The sequence below is a fragment of the Haliotis asinina genome, chromosome 9 (genome assembly GCF_037392515.1).
Source record: "Haliotis asinina isolate JCU_RB_2024 chromosome 9, JCU_Hal_asi_v2, whole genome shotgun sequence".
In the NCBI taxonomy this organism is placed as follows: Eukaryota; Metazoa; Mollusca; class Gastropoda; order Lepetellida; family Haliotidae; genus Haliotis; species Haliotis asinina.
In genome coordinates this window covers 10092881-10115119 of record NC_090288.1, presented here as the reverse complement: position 1 = coordinate 10115119, position 22239 = coordinate 10092881, and the positions used below count along the sequence as shown (strand labels likewise).

The 22239-nt window shown below is 40.4% G+C and overlaps 1 protein-coding gene across 1 annotated transcript in view; it reads left to right on the top strand.

Moving 5' to 3' along the window:
• The window catches only part of LOC137295787 (rho guanine nucleotide exchange factor 12-like), a 172775-nt gene that overhangs the window by 96519 nt on the left and 54017 nt on the right, over nt 1-22239 (top strand). The window contains exon 5 of the mRNA XM_067827330.1: nt 9445-9555. Within this exon, the coding sequence (XP_067683431.1) occupies nt 9445-9555 (111 nt within the window). The remainder of the gene's footprint in view (nt 1-9444; nt 9556-22239) is intronic.

Here is a 22239-nt window from a genome sequence, read left to right as displayed (position 1 = left end):
ACCAGCACCACACGTGCTCGACCATAAACACAGTCTGGGCCGCGTTACCCAGCGGAAGGATAGTTCGTGTTGACAGGTTCATGCAGGACGCATCACAGGCATGGCTTCTCGACGGATCAGGAATATTCGATGACAGTGTGTTGTGCTCTAACCGTGGATGAGCTACCTTCGTTTGTGTATCTGTGCCAATGTTTTGTAAATATTCGTATGTAGATTTACACATATTCCCCAAGTGTGCATTTCCTTCTTGGATATGTCGATGCGGAGAAAGATATGGAGAAAAAACCGCAAACTTTGTCGCGGGTACACTGTGGATCATATTATTCTACCCGAGGAGCTGTTGAAAGAGGTTACGGTAAGAAATTTGAAATCGTTACCTCGCTCACGAAAGTTCATATTCACAGGTAATTAAGAGCAAGATAGGTAGCACCTATGTATAATTGAGCAGACATAATTGTAATGGCACATTATGTTTGTAGTTGGACGTTTCTTTCCACTATTCCGTCTGAACTACAACAATAGCCTTGGGACCGTTGTAACATCGCTCCGACTTCAGGTATATTTAGAACGCTGTTGAGTGTTGGGTTCTCCTAACCGTCCTCTCACAGAAAACTGGCGATATAGGGTCGTTATTTGAACACATAATACACACATAATGATTGATCGACAGTACACAATACTGCTCTGTCCTCGTTTTTGTCGGAATGGAATGGCACGAGACGCGTCCTCTCGATTGAAGTGCTCTTGAATTATAAAATTCGATTAAAATTGTCTTGATGCTCACTTTTTATCATTACCTCCGTGTGTTTGAATCAACAATGAATGTCCTTCCGGGTGATAATGATATTATCAACGATTTACTTTCTGATAATTATGAAAATCAAATTTGAGTTGAACAGAAAGTAGGCGAGGTGCTGCTAGACAATTGCCTGTTTCACCCGATAACAAGCAAATCAACAGAAAAAATGGGGAAAGTGGCTCTAGTTAATTTGAAGTGGCTTGAAAACGATCTTATAGCAAGAAGTTTCAAAACTTGAGAACTGGCATATTTGAAGAATCTCTCAAATCAATACGGCGACATTTAACACCGACTCGCTGTTGGAAAACCAGTTCTATGATCAACACCCGAGTTTTGCATAAAATATTAAATATATCTGCTTATGATTTTTGCTATACCCCGGTGTGTTTAAATGCTGAATAAACTGTGTGTTCATAACATAAACACAGAGAGGATTACAATAATAATTATACTGAATAATTGGCAGTGTTTGAAAAGGTGATCCTACAGTTGGAATAAGCAGGTATATATAGAGTTCACCTCTTGAAATATGTATGGTGTTTAATGTCAAAGACGTTGTGTTTCTCATTCGATATAAACTCTACTGTATCATGTATCATAGCTACAAGGAAGGGTATTTAATATCTCCCATATGAAAGGAGGCTGAAGATGTCATGGCCTATCTCCCGTGGTAACAACCAGTCTAACCAATCCTGAATATGTATTATTGAACAAATCCTTTAAAGAAAATATTTTTTCAAAGCTAATTCCAGAGAGACCCCTAACGCGGTATAATAAGCTCGATTCATATACAATTTGATTTAACTCCGACGTCTTTGTCTCCGTGGTGAAGACCTGTTCATTAACTCCAAACACAAGCAATAACCTCCTCAATCTCCCGATCGACATGACAAACTATTGTAAAGAAAAAAGGTTTGTGTCCAACTGGGGAATTCATTCACATCACAGCGTACAAATTGTGTTGGGGAGGACATAGGAGATGCACAATGCAGCCCATGCTGATCTGTGTTCCAGGCATCCTCGGAGACTTTCCACTTAAACTGTATCTGTACGTAATCAGCCTGTTTACGTGCGGAACGGCAGTTCCTGTTCTCCAGCACTGATTACCTCTGTCTATGTTTCTGTGAGGTAACGTAACCGATTACAGCAATATTATGACGGTTGGGTTGTGTTTGCCGTTACCAAGCAAGCAGCTATCAGTTTATATCACGTTTGCTTCCACGGCGGAGTGTTTTATGACAACCGACATCGAGGCGTACGGTTCTCCCTATTCTACATACACAATATATAATGCGTTTAGTATCTTGTGTTGATTTAAGTGATGTTAAGACTCTTTGTTCTTTACGTTTCTACGTCAATGGTTACACAACGTGGGCTACAGAGCGCCATCTTCAACAACGTATCACAATGAGGGCAACTGCTGCAACTACAAGCAGGTCGTGAAGCATGACACTATACTAAACACCATGCCACAGGCAGGGACATTGTCCATGCGGTAATTATCCGGTGAACTGCATCAGATTACACAAATATTGAGTTGGATAGCTTCAGATCCTTAAATGAGACCAACGCGGGGTTTACAGGGCATCTACTTGTCTTACCGCCTACGTCATGATCCCTCAGTAACTGGGAGCAGTTGATGTCGTTAACCCAGACCAACTTGAATGTCTCAGTTGGACCAGCCAAGGTCTGTTCTAAGTGTCTTTGATGATCGTCTCTTTGATGACTTGTTGTTAGCAATATGACTGGTTTATAATCTCCTGGGAATGTCAAACCTAATGTTACCGTCCTCCACAACGCTGGACTAAACATCTAATGAAGCGGAACTAATCGCAAGAAACATCTCCTTGTCGTTCCCTCAGATCGAGACAGGGTTTAATGACCACTAGGTCAGCTTGTCAGTACGCGACGGTAAATAATGTTAACCATGGCTATTATTTTTTTTCTCCGGATATACATGTGCTTAGTGTTCCATGAACACGTGGCCATGAAAAAATGGATCGTTGTGTTTTTTTATAACGTGCACCATTGTACTGCTGTTTATGAATGTATTGGTTTTTCTGTTATTTGAAACAGGAGCGTTGACCTTCATAACTCTAAACTGTCAGAATAGTTAAATTGTTTTAGATAGAATTACTCTGGAATCGTTATGGGTCTAGATCATTTTCATACATTATTGGTGTTAATGTCAGTGTAACGATTTAAAGATCAGAACATGAGGATTGCACGTGATGCATTACAAAATGCATTAACATGTTAAGAATTGATTGAATACATACTAGTTGTCATCATCTATGGAAAGAATGTCATTGTAAATTAAAAACAGGAAGTGATTTGACTTAAATGAAAACTTTTAATTAGTAGGTCAACGGTTTAGGCTATGTACTTATTTTGGGTTTCGAAAGGTGGTTATTTCACATTGACGAGAGGTCGGGATTACATGTTAACGAGAAACAACATCCTTTTATCTAGTGTGGTCTGTTCTGCTTACTCCCACATATTGTTTTCCGACATTTATCAAAGGATAATTGCTGAGGTGTGCTAGTGTTTGCGGTCACAGCTTGGACGGCTTTGTGGGGATAGCACTGCACAAGAGGATGTACTAGACAATGGTATCATCGGATGTCATGACGTCCACGATTTGTGACGAACGCTGTAGGATTTCATTTCAATCAGGGTCTCATTCCGACTTCGGTGACGGCCGTTGTTGACGCGGTGTTGTGATGTCATCACGTGACGTTTTGGGAAAAGCAAATATCATCGATTCGCATAATTATGAGGGTAGGGAGTGTATACTGAAACATCATGTAACAGCAATTTCCATGTTCAGGGCAATTGTAATAATATGGTAATTGTACAAAGCGTTCAGTTGATTTTGAGAGTATTTTCTTCACCTAGTTTGGGTGGATCGAAAATTGCATCAATAGATACGTGTGATTGCCGTTTTACTGTTTCCAAGTATTGATAAAACTGAAATACAGTCCAGTTTCTATTATAGTATCAATCTCATATTTCCCTCTCTCCACAGCCAGACTTCAAAATCTTCAAACAAGCTTACATTTCCTACATTGTTCATTGTGTTTTTCGATCTGCCTTTCATATTATTGGTCAGTCATGCTCAATTTAAACAAGTGAAATTGAAACAACCGAACATCCTTAACCTTCAATAAATGTCTTTGATATATTATACCCAAGACGTTGTTAGCTCAACGGGCTATAGACTACACCATACAGGCACAACAACGCTTGGCAAATACGAGACGATCACTTGCCAAGCCTTCCGTTGTAAAACCGTTTAGTAACTCACATATTTAGAGCGACGCTTTTTATCAAGATTTCACAACACCGTGTCATCTATCAATGTAAACACGACTGATAAGCCTCTAACTCATCTTACCCCACACTCCGCTGTCCATCTTGACAAATGATTGACATTTCCAGTATTTTAGAAGGATCAGCTGAACGTAAAAATAGATGTAAATGTTTTGAAATGTCTTCCAAAGACATATCTGTAACTCTCCGATAAGGATCCGATGTTTTGGGCTTTTATCGCAAAAAGCTTGTCTGCCACTAAAATGACATTGCTGTGAGGTGGTTGTGTCTTTTTAGTTAAAATATCTAGGCTGATTGTTCTAATTCTCAAAGTATCTGTATTTAAAGATGTAGTTAAAAATATCCTGATCTCTGTTTGAGACCTATTCCTTGTATGCAGCGCCAGCGCGTAGGTCTAAAATCACTCACTGTATATAATTCCACGAACAATATGTGGTTCAACAAGTTCAGTTGTTACAGAATATCAGTGTAACCGCAACACAAATACCTATCAATCATTTTTTTTTTCATTATTCATACCGACATTCAATTTCACATTTTCACGTCTCATCGACACCACAGTGTTATATTGGATATCCATCATGAGACAAGTCTCGGTTGTTGTTTAACAATTTTGAAACATCGTCATTAATAACACACGATATGGACTTCCTAACAATTTTGAGCAATTTCCCTGACACTATTAAACTATCTTATAACACATCCGATTGAAGGCAAGTCGTAATGAGACTGACATTGAATGCCAAGGTGCCTTCGATATCAAATTTGTAATTTGGCCTATAGTTATGTTGAGTTCAATACGCTTCTTAGATGTAATGTCAAGGATACCTTGAACCAGATTGGTTTATTTTAAGAAATATAAATATTTCTGACACGAGAACCTCAACGTAGGTATATTAATTTATAATTTCAACTTTTAAATAATGTCAAGTAGTTATGCATAAATAAAGAGGATTATTAAATAAATACAATAGGTTAAACTATAGTACCAATTTATCATGTTATGCGTGCTAATTTTTGTACATACATACATACATGCATACACAGACACACACATACATAATATACAGAGAAGAGAGAGAGACAGGCACAGGCCAGAGAGAGACACAGGGAGCTGCGTCTTGATAACGTAATATCTATGAGTTCTTGTATTTACTACATAATGGGACACATAGGCTTAAGTGATTGCCACGTGAAGTGTAAGAGTATAATCAATGATTTCGTGAGCACTCAAGAGTACATCTAGTACACGTTGTATGAACAATATTTAATATGTATAAAGACTTCGTGAGTTTCGATACAGATTCTCGTACCGTTCCAGCTTGACAGTTGTACAAGATTCTGTATATCTTATGTTAAACATGTTAAACATATAACTTGTGCATATTGCACCTCCCAACTTCTAAAGAAGTTAACTGGTGGTGTACAATATTGTATATAAAACTGATTTGTGCAAAATTCACACGAGTCTAAATAAAAAAGTGAAACGTTTCTCGGACATCGGCCCGTCACTTTTATTTTTGTGCCTAACATTTTTATAACACAAAAGACAATACATAATGCTGTACAGTAGAAACGGATTGCCCTAACACACCATGAAACACATCACAGGACAAAAACAAAATTCATGCACAACACACACAAAAAGCACACACTGCATACGTAAAACATGCAGCTTAAGTTACCGACTTTCCATTTTTACTCCATCTTTCATTCATGGTCAATTGGATTAAAACGTCTCTGTTTTACAGGATTGGTTCGTGTTTCTTTTCTTTGCCAGTCATTGGGTTACAAAAATATGTCAAATTTACACCGATTGCTCATTTATGCTCTTGAAAACCCAAACTAATACAGGTGGTGCGTTTGCAATGATGTTCAGTATATAATTAAAACATTAAACCATTCTAAAGAAAGATGATAAGAAATCTTTTTCAACAATATGTATTGCGGAACACTTTCGTCTTCCTGTCAACCGTCATAATTAAAATCATGTTTGAGTAATTTTCTGGCAGAAAATATTTGTTTTCAGTAAACTTTCAGGAACCCCAGAACATCGCATGGTTCCTAATAGTCAGTTCTGCATATCTTGCTCAACATATATTTAAAATAATATCCTTGTCTTGAATAATCAGCTACAACGTTGTTGATGATATCGTTGATGAGGAGGATGTTATTGTAAGTGCACTATGCACAGGCAGCGCCGTTCGTCCGAGGGATGACCGTCAGCTTAAGTCTCATATAAACCGTCCTTAAGAATATCACTCCCTAATCTTCGCTTAAGGCTATCGCATCACGTCAAACTGGTATCAACAGGACATTGGTCTGGTCAGCAGCTGCTTGTATAGAAGTATTTATCTCTCTATATGACGACTTTCATCGTCATTTGGCCTCTTTAACATGATCAGAGAGTAGGGCTCGGACATGCCGTTTGTCTTCTTAATGACAGTTTTGATCATCTCGAAATCCGATTGTAGGGGCGAGGTGATCCAATTGTCTTATGTGCGATTTCAGCTACACAGAATTATGTCCCTTAGGTGCCGATGATTGAGTTCGAATCTCTGACGTGACCTCGTTGTAATCCTTGATTAGTCATCACATTGTGGAGTTAATCAAAGGGGTGTTAGTATATGTGTCAGTTTGGATGTTAGCCACATCAAGCAGGCATTTGCATAACTGAAACAGACTTCATAGCAACGTTGCTCCCAGTTTACTACCTCAATACTCAATGTCCGTAGCCGAAAAAGGTAGATTTGATTGTTTACCTAGTGAACAATGCATCGAGCAAACAATAAACACACGCAAAAGCGTTCGGAGTGGAAAGAATATAGAAACATTAATTAAATTATTGTAACAGTGCATCTACTAGATACGTGACTCTCAGTAGCTATATTTCATTAATACCTTGACCTAAGTGTATCTTTCTGTTATGGATAATATGTTTATTGGGTTTAGTCTCATCTGAGATTCGAACCCACACCTTCAGAGTCAGGCACCTAATCGCCAGCACTCAAAGTCTGCCGTGTGACTTACGTCTCCAGCAAAAATGTCAGTTGGACAACTGGTTGTCTACACCACGGACTTTGTGTTTGTAAAGTACGTGTAGGGTAATTATCCTGATCTAACTGTATCAACCACACCTTTAAATATGCAATATTTAAATATTTAAATATTTTAGGAATGACATCTTTACCAGCTTTATGTGCTACTATATAAACAATTTTATTAATTTTCGGAAAAGATGAACGACAAGCAAGTGCAGTGAAAACTCTTTTATCACAAGGTTTGCGGTGAAAGAGGTTCAGATTAACGGGGTATCACTGATTTCGGGCACTGTCGGGACAAATGTATTGTCGCTTCAAATGGCTCCCCATAATGGAACACCGGGTCGAGGTGACCTGTTGTCCGAGGAACCCTTTATCTTGATGTAAAATCCATTAAAGATTTGCTACATACGAGCGCTTCAGAGACGCTTTGAGCTATGTTTATGTATTCAAACACACACACACACACACAGAGAGAGGGAGAGAGAGAGAGAGGTGCGCGCGTGTGTCCTGTTATGATGATCGATTTTAAGATTGTTTTAACTCTTCTGACAAGAACAAAACGGATTGATTTATCTTGGATAAACATTCCTATGATGGTGATACATATACCAGCGACATGTTGCCATTTGATACAGTTGTGTTTCTTTGCAAACTGTGAGCATCGAAAGATCCAATTCCACGGAAATTGGACCTGTGTGATTGAGTAACTGCCCTGATCAACCCAAGTTCCTGTTGGTCACCAGTTGCCCAAATGTGTCGTAAAACAAGTCTCGGTTCGAACTGATGACCAGGAATTTTGTGGAATGTCGACAGGACAAATTCAGGAGGGGCCTGTTTAATTTAATGAGGCATTGTACCCCGGTAATGCAGACAGATATTCACACTATCGATCACTGATCTGACAAGTCTACAGTCGATTGCATTTGATTTCCCTATGCTTTAGTCGCGAAATTGCAGACTGCGACCGAGTAATGAACTTACTTCGTTGCACGTTAGCCACTGATAAAATTATTTGTACTGTAGGTTTGCGTTCAGCAAAGTCCTCGATTGAAAATCCAGGTAAGAAATGGTCTTCAGCAACGCATGCTTGTAGTAAGAGGCGTGCTGATTTTTGTAAACGTATGTTATCATATCCGTGTATGTAGGACGATGCTCATAATATCAATCACTGGACATGTGTTCCAGGTTTGATGGTTTGGCTGAAATATATAGCGCCACATGTACAAAATGGTCCGTATACAATGCTACCTAAGTTTACAAAAGTGCCTATGCAAATGTTTAAAACAGAGATTTGTGGCATGGAAGATATAAGAAATAGGTTTCAAGCTACTCACTGTCATATGGCTGATGTATTATTTAGTACATCGTCAAACAAACAATCGAACAAAACAAACAAACCAGTTAACATTCATGTAGTCTCATTTTGGCTCGGCGGTTGTCTGACGACCTACTTACAATAGACTACTTGGCGCTAGTTAGTTAACCATGGCAATATCGCCTCTTCCAGGTGTAGGTGCAATATGGAAGTAAAGCTGACACGATTACTGTGTGAGCTGTATGTGACTATGAACAGCGATAGGCCTTCAACAATGCAGGGAATTTGCACCGTCGGCGCCGAACATACATTGGGCCATATCGTCATACCAAATGCGAATATTTATGTTCAAATTACTGGAAAAAAACATGTAGATTTTAAATTTCGTATGCATGATGCTTTTTCAAAACCACATAGTGTATAGAAACCGTCAGTAGCTCTTAATATTTAGGGATTAAATAATAGGTATCCATCAGAGGTATTTATGTACATTTTGCTAAATGTATATGCAAAACGTATATTCATTTTGCGCCCAACTTGGAAACAAAGTGTTCCCGAAGACTCAGTCCTTAGGCCCAAACATTGCTGGGAAGTACTTATATTGTATCTAAATTATAGGGGCTACACTTCTGATCTGTACACAGAACGTTTTATAGTTCTGGGTCCTTTGGGCCTGCAGCTTTTTAGGGTTAAGGGAAGCACTGGTTCTATTCCCTATCTGCTAACCAGTTTAATCTCACGACGGGATATTGTTGATATTGTTTATTTCTAAGTGCGACGGAAAACTAAACTCACTCTCTTACATAAGGTTATCGATGCATCCTTGCCTTCGATTCATGAAACCAGCTTGTGTTAGACCTCCACGGAGACGTCACCTTTCAACAACTGATCTCACGCTAGTCTCCTATCTTGTTTGGTTTACATCCGTGTTAACGCTTCATCTTCCTTTTCAGCCCCAAAGGAGGTTGAGTTCAGGCAGTCTCACAGACGGCTCTGAGACAGAAAACGAACCCTCCCCACCTGTCGCCAGGCGAGGGCGGCGGTCCGCCATCTTTGAAACCAAGGTAGGCACTTCCGCGTTATATTAACTACATTTCTATTGCTCATTAATTAAATAATTCCAAACCAACATTTACGGCTTACAGAAATGTTAAACGTGGTTAGAACTGCATTGCAGATGAATGTGTTTCAGTATTTCGTCGTTGCGACAAGAAGTGTTTGGTCTTTGTGGCAAACGTATACATTTCCTCTTTGCAAATAGTGCACCAGTCATTCAAACAGATTCACCTTTTTGTTCGATATTATAAATAGCCCAGCCGTTTTCAACCATTGTTTCCACAGTCTACAATTGTGTTTGTTCAATAAGTAAAAAGACGATCTTATATATCTCACGTGCTCCAGAGGTTTCGTCTTCCGTGAACCAAAACAGGACTTGCATCCAGAACCACGGACATCTGTCTCGTACGGTTCAGATAAACATTATGGCTAGTTTTTTTAGGTTTTTCTACACCTCCAAAAACTATTCTTACGAGGATATTACCGCAGCTGTAAATCAGCGTTGCGTTCTCTTGTTTTGTTTTTTGTATTTCCAATCTATTCAGCGGCATTCGTAAGTTTTTTTCCCCTCGTGATTTAGCAAACTTCTTCCTTCTCTCGGGCCAGAAGACAGAAATAAGCAGTACTTAATCTACATGGCGTAAATATTTATTGAAAAATTAAGAGCTGATGAAAGCTTTGGCACATCCTGAGATTTACGTGTTCGCATGTGTTCACATGCTGGTGATTACATGGAGTGCGTGAGTGAGTGAGGTATTGTTACGCCACTTTTAACAATATTCCAGCAATACAACGGTGGGTGACACCAACAATGTACTTCACATTTTGATATTGTGGGGAATCGAACCCGGGCCGCAAATACGTTAGCCACTAAGCTATCCCATTGTCTACTAAAAGACGTCTCAAGATGTATAGAGCATTGTAGATGTAGCAGGTGCTGTCTGGTTCAATGTTGTCTTGTATCGTGGAGTAAACACACCACCAGACAGTAAACCAGTGTGCAATAAACATGTGTCATAAACTTACTAAATTAACACCTAACATCTTACATTTACAGTACATGTGTTACCTTTACCTTTTCCCCGTGATGTCATGACTAGATAGCCCAATTGTTAGGTAAGCACACGCTTACCATAAGTTGAAATCGTACTTTGTCATTCAGTCGATTCGCTTTTAGCAGACATTTCTGGTGAAGATATATCATTTTTTCATTAATTTTGTGTATTCAAGATGTTGAATGCATCGTCAAATCAGGGCAAAATAAGGAAATAAAACCTTCTAGGTTCTTTTTTGTATCACTGTTGTCAATGTATTGACCTCAAATCTCCGAATTTTTTCATCGAGCATTTAAATTGAAGTGGTTGTTAATTGACGTAAAATAGGCCTCATCCTATTTTAAGTGCTCTTTATTTTTTAAAAATGAATTTAACAAATTGACATTTTTACAATCGATTTTGCATCTCAGAGCCAGCGTAATGGTTACAGTCAGTGTTATTTCCAATTCCCATTAGCGCTGCAAAGTAGTTTGAAGGAGATGCATTTAGAAATGTTACATTCTTATTTGTCCCAGTGGGCACAAAATGACTTCTTGGCACATCTGACCTTTTTGACAATGATGTTCTTGAAGGAATATATGCTGTGTTGGCCAATAATAAAAACAGCATATCTAGGACACATCTTTATTTGATTACTCTATATTTTTGGTTCGTAAGGTTTTTGCCCCAGGTGTTTGTGCAGTTGGGAGTAAGGTGAAACTGGGTTCAGTCTCGCGTTCAGAATTATTACACTTGTATAGCAAAGCGCGAACATTTGCATGATACGCACTATCAAAGAAAGTATTTGAGAAAATGGAGTTTTTATTTATATCAGCGCATTTGTATGAATTCTATCAGCATCAGCTATTTACGAAAATAGTAGTTGTCTAAACACTTGATTATGTACTTTGTGTTCCATAATTCCCCCATGCTGGATAGTTGGCCTTCATCCACTAGGCATTTGTAACCTGCAAAGATCCGGGTTACAAATGATCTTCAATAACCAACCCATGTCTGTCGTAAGAGGCGACTAACGGGATCAGGTGGTCAAGCTCGCTGATTTGGATGACAAGTGGCATCGTATTCCAGTTTCGCAGACGATGCTTCTGCTGATGATCACTGGATTGTCTGGTCCAGATTTGATTATTTACAGACCCCGGATAGCTGAAATATTACGAGTGTTGTGTGAAACCACAAACGTTTCTCACTCAACGCGATGGCTACTTATACATCTCCATCTTCAGAAGTTGAGGACAATATGTCTGATAATGTCATCATAGTGTCATCATAATGTCATCATAATGTCATCATAATGTCATCTGATCATCTCACTCCGGCACACCTCTATCAAGTCACAGTGATTTACAAAGACATGCTTATTAGGACTTGGGAATCGTACAAAGGGTATTTCTTGGAGTTTACAGTGATTACAGAAGACCGCTGGTTCTAGTTACTTCCATGGAGAAATCTGACCGGTGTTGTCGTAACGTCGTTAGGCCCATCCTTCATTCCTTTACTCAATTTACCAACCATGCTCACAACTGGCAGTCACTGCCTTTTCCCTTCCCCAATTAGTGTCAGTAAACATCCATGTCATGTACCCAAAACATTCGCGGCTGCAGCCCAGCCTCCCCAAGCTTGATTATTGATGCTCCTGAACCGCGACCAAAATGATCCGCCATTACCCTGTCCAACACTTCGTATTAGCAGCATTGTTGCCAGGATCACTGGCAGTTGCATCTTTAGTAATTAAGGAACGTGCTCCACATCCCACTGTACACATACGAACTGATTTCAAGCATAAAGGCCTTAATGAAAATCCCCGAGCCGTTAACTCGCTGATGATCTTTGATGGGCGACCAAAGCGAAGGCCAGTCTGACCCCTCCACTCTCATATCCTTCCGATGTTAACAGTTCACTTGTCCCCCCTTGTGTGTCCTCTATGCAGGTTCCGATCCTCTAATGTACTCCTTCAAAGGGAAATGGCGTTTCACAAGATACTAGATTCATAGCAGGGGCTTAGCCCTCGCGAATGATGGTACTTATCTTTTCACAACAAACTGATAGTAAACGAACTATAGATCAATACTCCACTGGTAGTCTCCATGACCTTCAAGTTTTTTTAATTCCTCTTTTTTAGTTACCTTATTTACTAAATTACAGGCATTGTAATCTATTATGTTCAGCAGGTGTGTTCTAATGAACCAATCATGATCAGTTAACCATTTTTGAGTTTCATAGCACGAACTAATTTATGCAAAGTTGATTGCTTCTGTTAATTTATGTTATACAGTCACAAGAAGATCTAACCGTAAATAATATGTTATATATGACTAAACTATTTGTTGCATAGACGCGTTTATCATGAAATGGATTTGTGAATTCCTATTCCTATTTAGGTACGAATTGTTCATTAAACCTTATTACAAACACTAACTATATTACAATTTCCATTTTAAATCTTACCCCATAAACCCATGAAGGTCAGAGTTACAATCATTCTTAGTAACCCATGCTTGTGGTAAGAGGCGACTAACGGGATCTAGGTGGTCAGACTCGTTGACTTGGTTGACACATGTCATCATATCCCATTTGAGTAGATGATGTGCTAATGTTGTTGACCACTTGGTTGTCTGGTCCAGACTCGCTTATTTACAGACCGCCGCCATATATGCGGCTTTAAACAACCAACCCTACCCCATAAAAGGAATTATGTGTTGACTCGTAGACGCTAGGGTTGAGATAAGTGAAAGATCAGCAGCGCCGTGATAAATGTATCCCTTAATCTGTGCCTACACGAGGCTGTTTGGTAAGTAGTGCCTCATCCCAGCGTCTGCCAGCTGTTAAATACATCTTCACTGTGCTTGCCATTCTTGTTGGTGACAGCCTAAACCCACAGCGAGTACGTGTTCTCTGTACCTTCTGCCCAATCGATTTTACGTATCCACCAGCGAGTCGCTATCAGTGTACCGAACAATGTATACTTTGCCTATTGTAAAGCAGTGGTCGTTTGTTCCACCTGGAAAGCCCAGGAAACCGACTCTTCTGAGCCGTCCAAGAATGTTTATGTTTATGTGAAGTGTTTATTATCACAAAGAGATGTGTTGCATTCGTTATTGTTACGACGAGCGCCATACAATGTGGTGGAAGTTCCCTTGGTGTGACCTGAGCACATCATCTGTCTTTGTTGGAGTGAGTGAGTAGGTCGGGTTAATACTGCTGAAACAACACTGTAGTCATATCTTGGTGTGTCTAGTGTGAGTGAGTGAGTTTAGTTTTACGCCACACTCAGTAATAATCCAGTTTGAACCAGACAATCCAGTGACCAACAGTAGGAGCATCTATCTGCACAATTGGGAACAGATGATTGTCAACCAAGACAGCGAGCCTGACTACCCGATCCCTTTTGTCGCTTGTTACGACAAGCATAGATGCCTTTTATGGCAACCATAGGTTGCTGAAGGCTTATTCTACCCCGGACCTTCACGCGTCTGTCTGGTGTGGAGCAGGTGAACCATACTGGTAAAATCCACGAGCTGTGGTGCTGACAAGTCTCGAAATATATTCGTGGCGCCGTTGGAACACAATATCATAGGGTTCAGACGTGTCCAAGGGACGCAACTCTGCGTAGTACATCGTCCAACCACAGAAGACTTGCCCATCTATGCTGTTGTCTCAGCTGGAAGATTTGTTTCTTCATCCGTCTGTATTTCCATAATAGCATCGTATTTAGCTCAACGTGGAATGCAGGAAATCTCTGAACTATTTCTTGACCATATACCACCGTGCTCTTAGTAAGGATTGAGGCATACATCACTTTAGGTTTCATCAAGCAAAGCGGCGTTAAACACAACTCACTCGTTTTTACTGGTTGTATTTTCATTCAGCTTGCAGACAAGGGGCTAAAAATATTTATTAGTATTCTGCGTGCCACCTTTTAGAAATGAAACATTTTTTGTATATATTAACCATTCCGAAGTGTAACTGCTTAGACACCTTTTCGGACATCTGTCCAGTTTTGTTTCTAATGTGCCCAAAGGAACAATACCTTCATTTAATGGGACCTATCTTCATGTCACATGAGGCAGGTTGCACGGGGACACTGCACTTCAGGAAACAATGCTCGTGACCAGATCTCACGTGCGTCACTGATTGGCTAGAATCCTCCGGTCAGATGGCTCTTGACTCTCCGCGTAACGTCATTTCCGGCAATCCTTGGGCAGGTAATGATGCGTAAAAGAGCATAACCAGCAAATGACTGACGACAGGAAAGGGTCGTCCTGAAGCAGATGTCATCTGTTACCATTGGAAATGTGTTGGTAAATGACGCGTAGGATTATCAAGCTTGCGCAGGTGCACTTTATGTTCAGGTCATATGCAGGTCTCAAGCTTCAGCAGTTAAGCCTCAAATTCGTTATCGTTAGGACAAAGTTTGTAGGTATTGATCTGTTCTGTTAACCTTTAAAGTAATTCATTGCAAACTCAGCAAGTTCATGTGGCGAGGGGAGTGGTAGGAGGACGGTGGTAGTCTGGCGCATAAAACGTCACACTAGATTCGCTTAAATGACAAGTGAGGATATTCTTACGTCGCATTTAGTAATATCCCAGCAATATCAGCACACGGACACCAGAATTGGGCTTCACACATTGTACCCATGTGGGGAATCGAACCCGGATCTTCGGCTTGACGCTAGAATGCTTAACCACAGACGCGCTTGTGACACGGGTTCGATTCACGACATGTGTGTCATATATGAGGCCTATTTCTGGTGCGTTTCGTGACAACGTTTAAATATTGCTAAAAGCGTGATACGTTTTCAACTTATCACTCCTTTAAACAATAATGCCCTTTTGACACCATGTCGTCTCAGAATAGAATTTGACATTCAGGAGGTTTAGGGATATGAAGTCGTGACAGGGATATTAAGCAGAATCCATTTTGTTTGCAATGATGTTTTCAAGCCAATGTCTCACCCCTCGTCAGGTAGAGTTTTGAGTAGGGATACGATATATGTGCTCCATATATATATATGTATATATCATAAACGGGAACAAAGCCAGTTTAACTTGTTGGCTGAATAAAGATTGCTGGTTCTACAACAGAGCTGATGATGCTAATATTTGCATGCATTCGTGTCGACCTAATGTGGGGAACACAAACACTGGAAGAAGATCTTAATGTTTCTGACTATTTTGAATCACAGTGCTGAGTGTTGATGAAACATAATTAACATTTGACACCCCTTCCATCCACCCGGGGGCGGTGGGGTGGCCTAGTGGGCCATTTCTGGGATCCCCTGCCTTGATATTGCTGGTGTGTTGCTAAAAGGAGCTTATAACTAAATGTCACTCACTCACCCCACCAACCCGGATCAGCGAGAACACCGGATCCTGGTACAGCCTAGTGATTACCTACAACGTTGATTGCGACCTCCTCATGGTCACCGCATAATCTTTAGTTAACATATTTTGGTTGGATAAAACGACGGTGATAGTGACATTGCAATGCTCTGTCTACCATCTGTTCGTAAACCCATTATCCCAGACTAGTAGAACTTACAAATCTGGATTAATGAGGCAGCGTAAACCAGCCGATTCCACTCCAGAACGATAATCACCGGTGTTTTGTACTAAGTGTGTGGCAGATGTCTGGAAGGGCCTAAGACAGCCCACTTAGACATGGAGCCTCTGGCCTCCCATAATGCATTAACCTCGGAACAACTCCATGAGGCTCAGACATGTATGCCATCAGCATGTAGTAGTGGTGGTGGCCAGTGATGAGTTTGTTTAACGTTGACCTCAATTCTATCTCCCTTTGTCTGCCACAGTTTCAAAACAACTGACTCGTCAAACAGAAGTGAGATGAAGTTTACACATTGACACTTTAAGCTCAGTAGCATCTAACCTTGATGAGTCAACAAAACATGTTTCGTCCTTGACATTTAAAACGTCTCCCACTCGTTGGTAAACAGATTCTTTTTTAAGTGTAAGCAGCGGAATCTTCAAATGGACGTCGTAATTCATAATTAACTACTAGATTTTTCGGATCATCGATCACTTGATTGTTTACAGACTGTCGTCGCATGGCAGGAGCGTGCTGTTATAAATACTTTCTTCTTTTAGGCAAATTGTATGAGTGGCGGTACTATCCAAAAAGTAGGAATGTTTAACCGAACACCTGGTGTCATCACCGATTTTCAGTGGTCCATACTTTTGCTCTTTTGCTCTTTACACCAGATGGAATCTTTTTCTGAGTATAATGGGGCGGTAGGTTAGCAGAGTGATTAAAGTGTTCGCTCGTTATTCTGAAGACCCAGGTTCGATTGCCCACATGGGAACAATGTGTGAGGCCCATTTCCGGTGTCCCCCGCTGTGATATTGTTGAAATATTTCTAAAAGCGGCGTAAAACCAAAATCACTCACTATGAGTATACTCAGGGTATTCCTTTGCCCTTTGTTACATGTGTACGCAATTCCAGAAGGATTACGTGCGAAGGATCCCTGTGAATGACGCCATTCTTCGCCACAGATTCCATTTGAATCCATCCAAAACCATTACTTGAGAAAAAGCAAATAATGTCATGCACTTGTTAATCGAAGAACTTACTGTGTCAGTAATTCTCGAACTCAGCACCAATCTCCCGCAACTAAGACACATGCTGAGACCAGAGATCAAGGCCCTTCTGCATCTGGTCTCTGCTGTGTCCAATCAACCAGCGCCTTTGACTAACATCTAAACTTCAAATGAAATCACACTGGACAAGCCAGATTTCTGACCCGTAAAACAGCATGGCGAAATGAACACCGAGTGCACACGGCTGTTACAGTCAATCTCGTTTATACGGCGCCCGATGTCTTGAGCTCTACCATGCATGCAAGCTAAACGTTACCCGGTCGATCTTTCTATAGACTGAATTATACATACATGAGCCAGATATCTTGTTTATTTTCATGTTGAGCGAATGCTGGATTCGCGGTGCCCAAGGGAGGTAACTCGGTAACTAAACACATGCCTAAGTGGAGTGGTGTTTGGATTTTGGTGGGTTTCGTTGATAGCTTTCAGATGGTCAGCTTTTGAAGTGTAAGGTGTGTTATCTGGATACCTTACTTATGGTCTTCAGACAGTTTAATGTTGAACATTTCAGCAATTTGCTCATAGTCATCGTCATCATCATAATCATCATCATAATCGTTTTGAAGAATTACTTAACAATGGTAAGAATGGGGTCAGCAAGTATTTCTTGAGTAACGTTTATTTCAGTCGCTTACTTTGTTTCAACTGTGTTAGTCTCTGACAAACGTGCAAGTGTGGATATTGTTGCTTTTAGTTGCTCAATGTGTTGGACATGCACTAATGTAATTAAATAAGTACTTTAAACGAGTTACATATCTATATACAGCATGCAGTTAGAGGATGTACACTATATTTTGTAAAGTTCCTCTGTAAGCACAGTTGTGTTTCTGTTGGTTGTGGTACGGCCTGACTGTCTTCCTGTAGAGCTGTCCATGGTTGATCATGAAGTGTTTAGAAAACACCTTGCATGCCATATGCACTGGCTGCGTTGTTAGTGCCATGCAAAGAATCTTGTAGTGCAATACGTTCTGGCATAATTCTATCTATCTGACTATCTGGTATATACTGGTATATAGTGTCATCTAACGTTTCCTCTTCAGGCTTCTATAACGTTGAGTGAGCCTAGAGTGCTGCATGATGACGTAGTAGTCGTTGCCGTTAACGTAGAAGTAGTAGTAGTAGCAGGAGGTGTAGCTGTAGGAGTAGCAGGTGTAGTTGTAGCAGCAGTAGGTGTAGTAGTAGCAGGTGTAGTAGTAGCAGCAGTAGGTGTAGTAGTAGTAGCAGGTGTAGTAGTAGTAGCAGTAGGTGTAGTAGTAGTAGCAGGTGCAGTAGTAGCAGCAGTAGGTGTAGTAGTAGTAGCAGGTGTAGTTGTAGCAGCAGTAGGTGTAGTAGTAGCAGGTGTACTAGTAGTAGTAGTAGTAGTAGTAGTAGTAGTAGTAGTAGTATATCTTTATTCAAAAAGGAAAATGGGATCGGGGAACCCCAAGGGGTCGTGTTAATGACTGAAAGATATAACGCTGCATGTTGATTATTCTTCCGTCGTTGTCATGGCAATACATTCCTGGCGATGTTCCAATCATGTTTTCCTTCATCTGTGGAAGGTAGTACGGCTGTTCTGTCCAGTATTATCCATTCAAGACGGCCGATGGTTCAACAGAAATCGTTTGTAATCCAATACTAAAGGTCCACTTTAGAGAAATATTCGTGTCAAGTGTGTCTGCTGGGGAGCTAATGAGTACATTACATTACTTTGGTAAGGAACTTGCATTGACAGCTGTCGTATATGCGTAAGTCATTATACACGACAGGGCTTGTTGTTCCCGCTAAGTATGATGAAAATGCATTAATCTTTCTGAAACATAAGAAACCTATGTCACTTACAGATATCTCTTGCTATTTACAGATCATATTCAGAGACAGACACTTAAACCTTGCCGAATGGGATAATGTCAGAGACGTTTTTCATCTTCAGTATCTATCTGTCTTTATGTGTGTGTCTGTTTGTGTGTGTCTGTTTGTGTGTGTGTCTAGAGTGGTGGGATAGCCTAGTGGTCAAAGTGTTCGCCACGCTGAAGACCCGGGTTCGATTCCTCACATGGGTGCAATATGTGAAGCCCATTTCTTGTGTCCCCCGCCATTGCTGGAATATTACTAATAGCGGCGTAAAACTAAATTCACTCACACAATCTGTCTGTGTTTATCTGAGTGTGTGGATGTGGGTGTGGGTAGTTGGATGTGCTGACCCACAATGCCACCACTTGACAGTAAAAAAATTGATGTCATCTTATACACCCCGACTCAGAACCGACAAGTCCTTGCTTTATCTTACTATTATCACATGGGAGGCAAGGCAACAACAAGCATCGTGTTTACATCTCTTTGAGTATGATGCAGGAAGGTCTGAACCAACGATCTGTCTTCCTGCGAACAGACTCTGTATCCACTATGCCAGCGAGACTATCCAGATGGAATAGTATCTGGGTCTAAATCCGTAATAAAAGAATGGGATTTCACACGTATGGAAATCAATATGAATGCTTTACATGTAAAATATCCTGTCTTGCAGCTTGTCTCCGTCTTCAAGTGTTGTAAATCTTTATATCGACAATGTAATTACGGTGAATTTAGGAGAGACCTCATTGTGAATGATTTAAGTATGCAAGGATGGCCCCCTCTCATTAAATCTTGGAACATCTTCAGTGTCGTCTGCTTCCTCCTGACATCGTCTGCCGCTCACTGATTGCTCTTCAGCAGACGACATCCGGCGGTGAATACAAAATAACTCAGATTCTTCTGGTGAACACTTATTGGAGGAGGTTTTTGATTGGAGATTGTTTTTATTGAAATGTAAGAACAGCTGACTGTCATCGTTGGATAGGACGAAGTTTTCATGTATTAAATGAGTCTGATTGTCATACAGAATTTGCGATATGAAATGAAAGCAGCGCAGTTCGTTATGATCCAAATGTCCTCTTCACTGTTGTTTTATTTGAATTAGTGCGAGTTTGTAATGCTGTTTCTTAGCTTCAGTTTCATACTGAATAGTTGTAAATTTGATGGAAATTTCACCTTTGAGCATGTATTATATCCTACCCCGGTTAATGGACCAGTTATCGGCTCCCTGTGATGTATGCAACAGAACTGTTATTTTACTATCCTTTTTGAGTAACCTTTCACTGCTGTTACGTACATGCCGAAGGGAAAAACACATGTGGGACAGGATTGGGGGAAATCGGGGAACATCGCAGACGGTCAGCCATCCAGCTTTTCTCCACCATGCTTCATTCATATTTTGTCCTTTAAACTGGACCACGAGTCATCAATGCATGAGAATGTGTGTAGGTGTAAATCCGAAGAATATGTTGTAAACTTCCATCGGAGCTGAGAAGGAATCATAATCATAATCATTATTGTTCACAGTCACGGCTGAGATCAGCAGGCTGACATTTACAAATGTTCGACAGGTCAATCTTTGGAGGATATTTCGGGTTTCGTCGACTGAGATGGATCATGAGACTGCCAATAACCCAGTGAGAGGAAAGGTCGAACCATATTTGGAACATGATTGGCTATCTGAGCCTCTGACCTGTGAGGTTTACTGAAGGGTATCAGCTGGATGCAAATAACCCCAGTGTAGTCTTGGTGGCTCGAGCGTCTAGATGTACAGACGACATACGCGGGAGTATGACAAGATCATCACCATATCATTACTCACATATAGCAAGGCACGGAAGCGGGTATTAGCAAATTCTTCATAACAGACATCGTTTGGGAATGTGTGACCGTTTTACCCCAATTTGTCAGAATATGAGGACATTCCTTTCTAGAAGACGGAAAACATTCAGAATTGGAAGGTTAACATCAGTCCATGTCTCATAATTCTTTGTCTGCCTGCAAACCATAATGCGATATCATAGCCGAATATTTTACCGCAGTTTGTCAGAATATGAGGACAATCCCTTCTCGATGAAGGAGAACGCTCAGAAATGGAAAATTATGCATTGTCCCTTGTCTCATCATTCTTTGTCATTTGTGTTCGGTGAACTCCTGCTGTTGTAAAAGGATGGCTCGCTCCTTGACACCAAACCGTCCACATTCTGCTTTTTTACCTCTAATCACTCCACATGAAGACCATCGTTGGTTCCCATGTACGCAACGTGTGTAATGAATGCCGCATCCCTTGAGTGCAGTTGCACTGTCGTAACATCTTGATTTTATGGCTTTAACGTTTGGTAAATGTTTGTTGTAATGTTTCGAACCCTGCAATATGGTATGAGACGTTCCTTTTGGTGATGTGGAAGGCAATGAGTCGGAAATGAAGTGCAGGATTGTCAGTGCCATTTTACTTTGTACGTACCGTTGTCTTTTGATGACGGATAATGGTCCAGATAGGAAGGAGCTATTATGTTCCATCATTTACTTGTTTGATTTCAAAGCATCATGTAACTCGTGTTCAACCATTGGTCGATCAGGGTCACAACGTTCAAGGCTTTAGTAAAACCGTCAAATGTTTTATGGTAGAAATGTGCAAGACCTCGTCAAGGATTTTGTAGTTAAACGTGCACCTTTTGTTTCAGTGCCTGTGTTTGTGGTTGATCGATTTTATGATTTTATAGTGACTGTTAAAGGTTTTAGGTATCTATCTTTTTTTACCGATCTTCCCATTTACTGTGTTCTTGTGAGATAGATGTATTGTGGTAATGGAAATACGTCATTTGAGAAGGATAAAGAAGTTCGGTGTTCCCAGAGACGCATTGTGGTTCCCAATATGGTATTGATATGTTGTCCAAGTTGGGGTTCTGTTGATGATCTATGTTAATGAACTAAACAATTATGTATTACAACTCCAGTGAATTGAAACTGCTTTTAGGACTATTCACCTAGTATATTTTGATTTTCCTTTTCAAAGATTAACTGGTCAATAGACTAGTAGAAATAATGCACTCTGATCATACGGTTTACTAAACGGAACCGAAAGATTTAAGAACGATTGTTTGTTTGATCCAAAGGCGTGTTCTCAGTCTATAGTCTGCTTGTGGTATGAGCCAACGAAATAGATGGCAGGTGTCGAGTACGTGTAATCA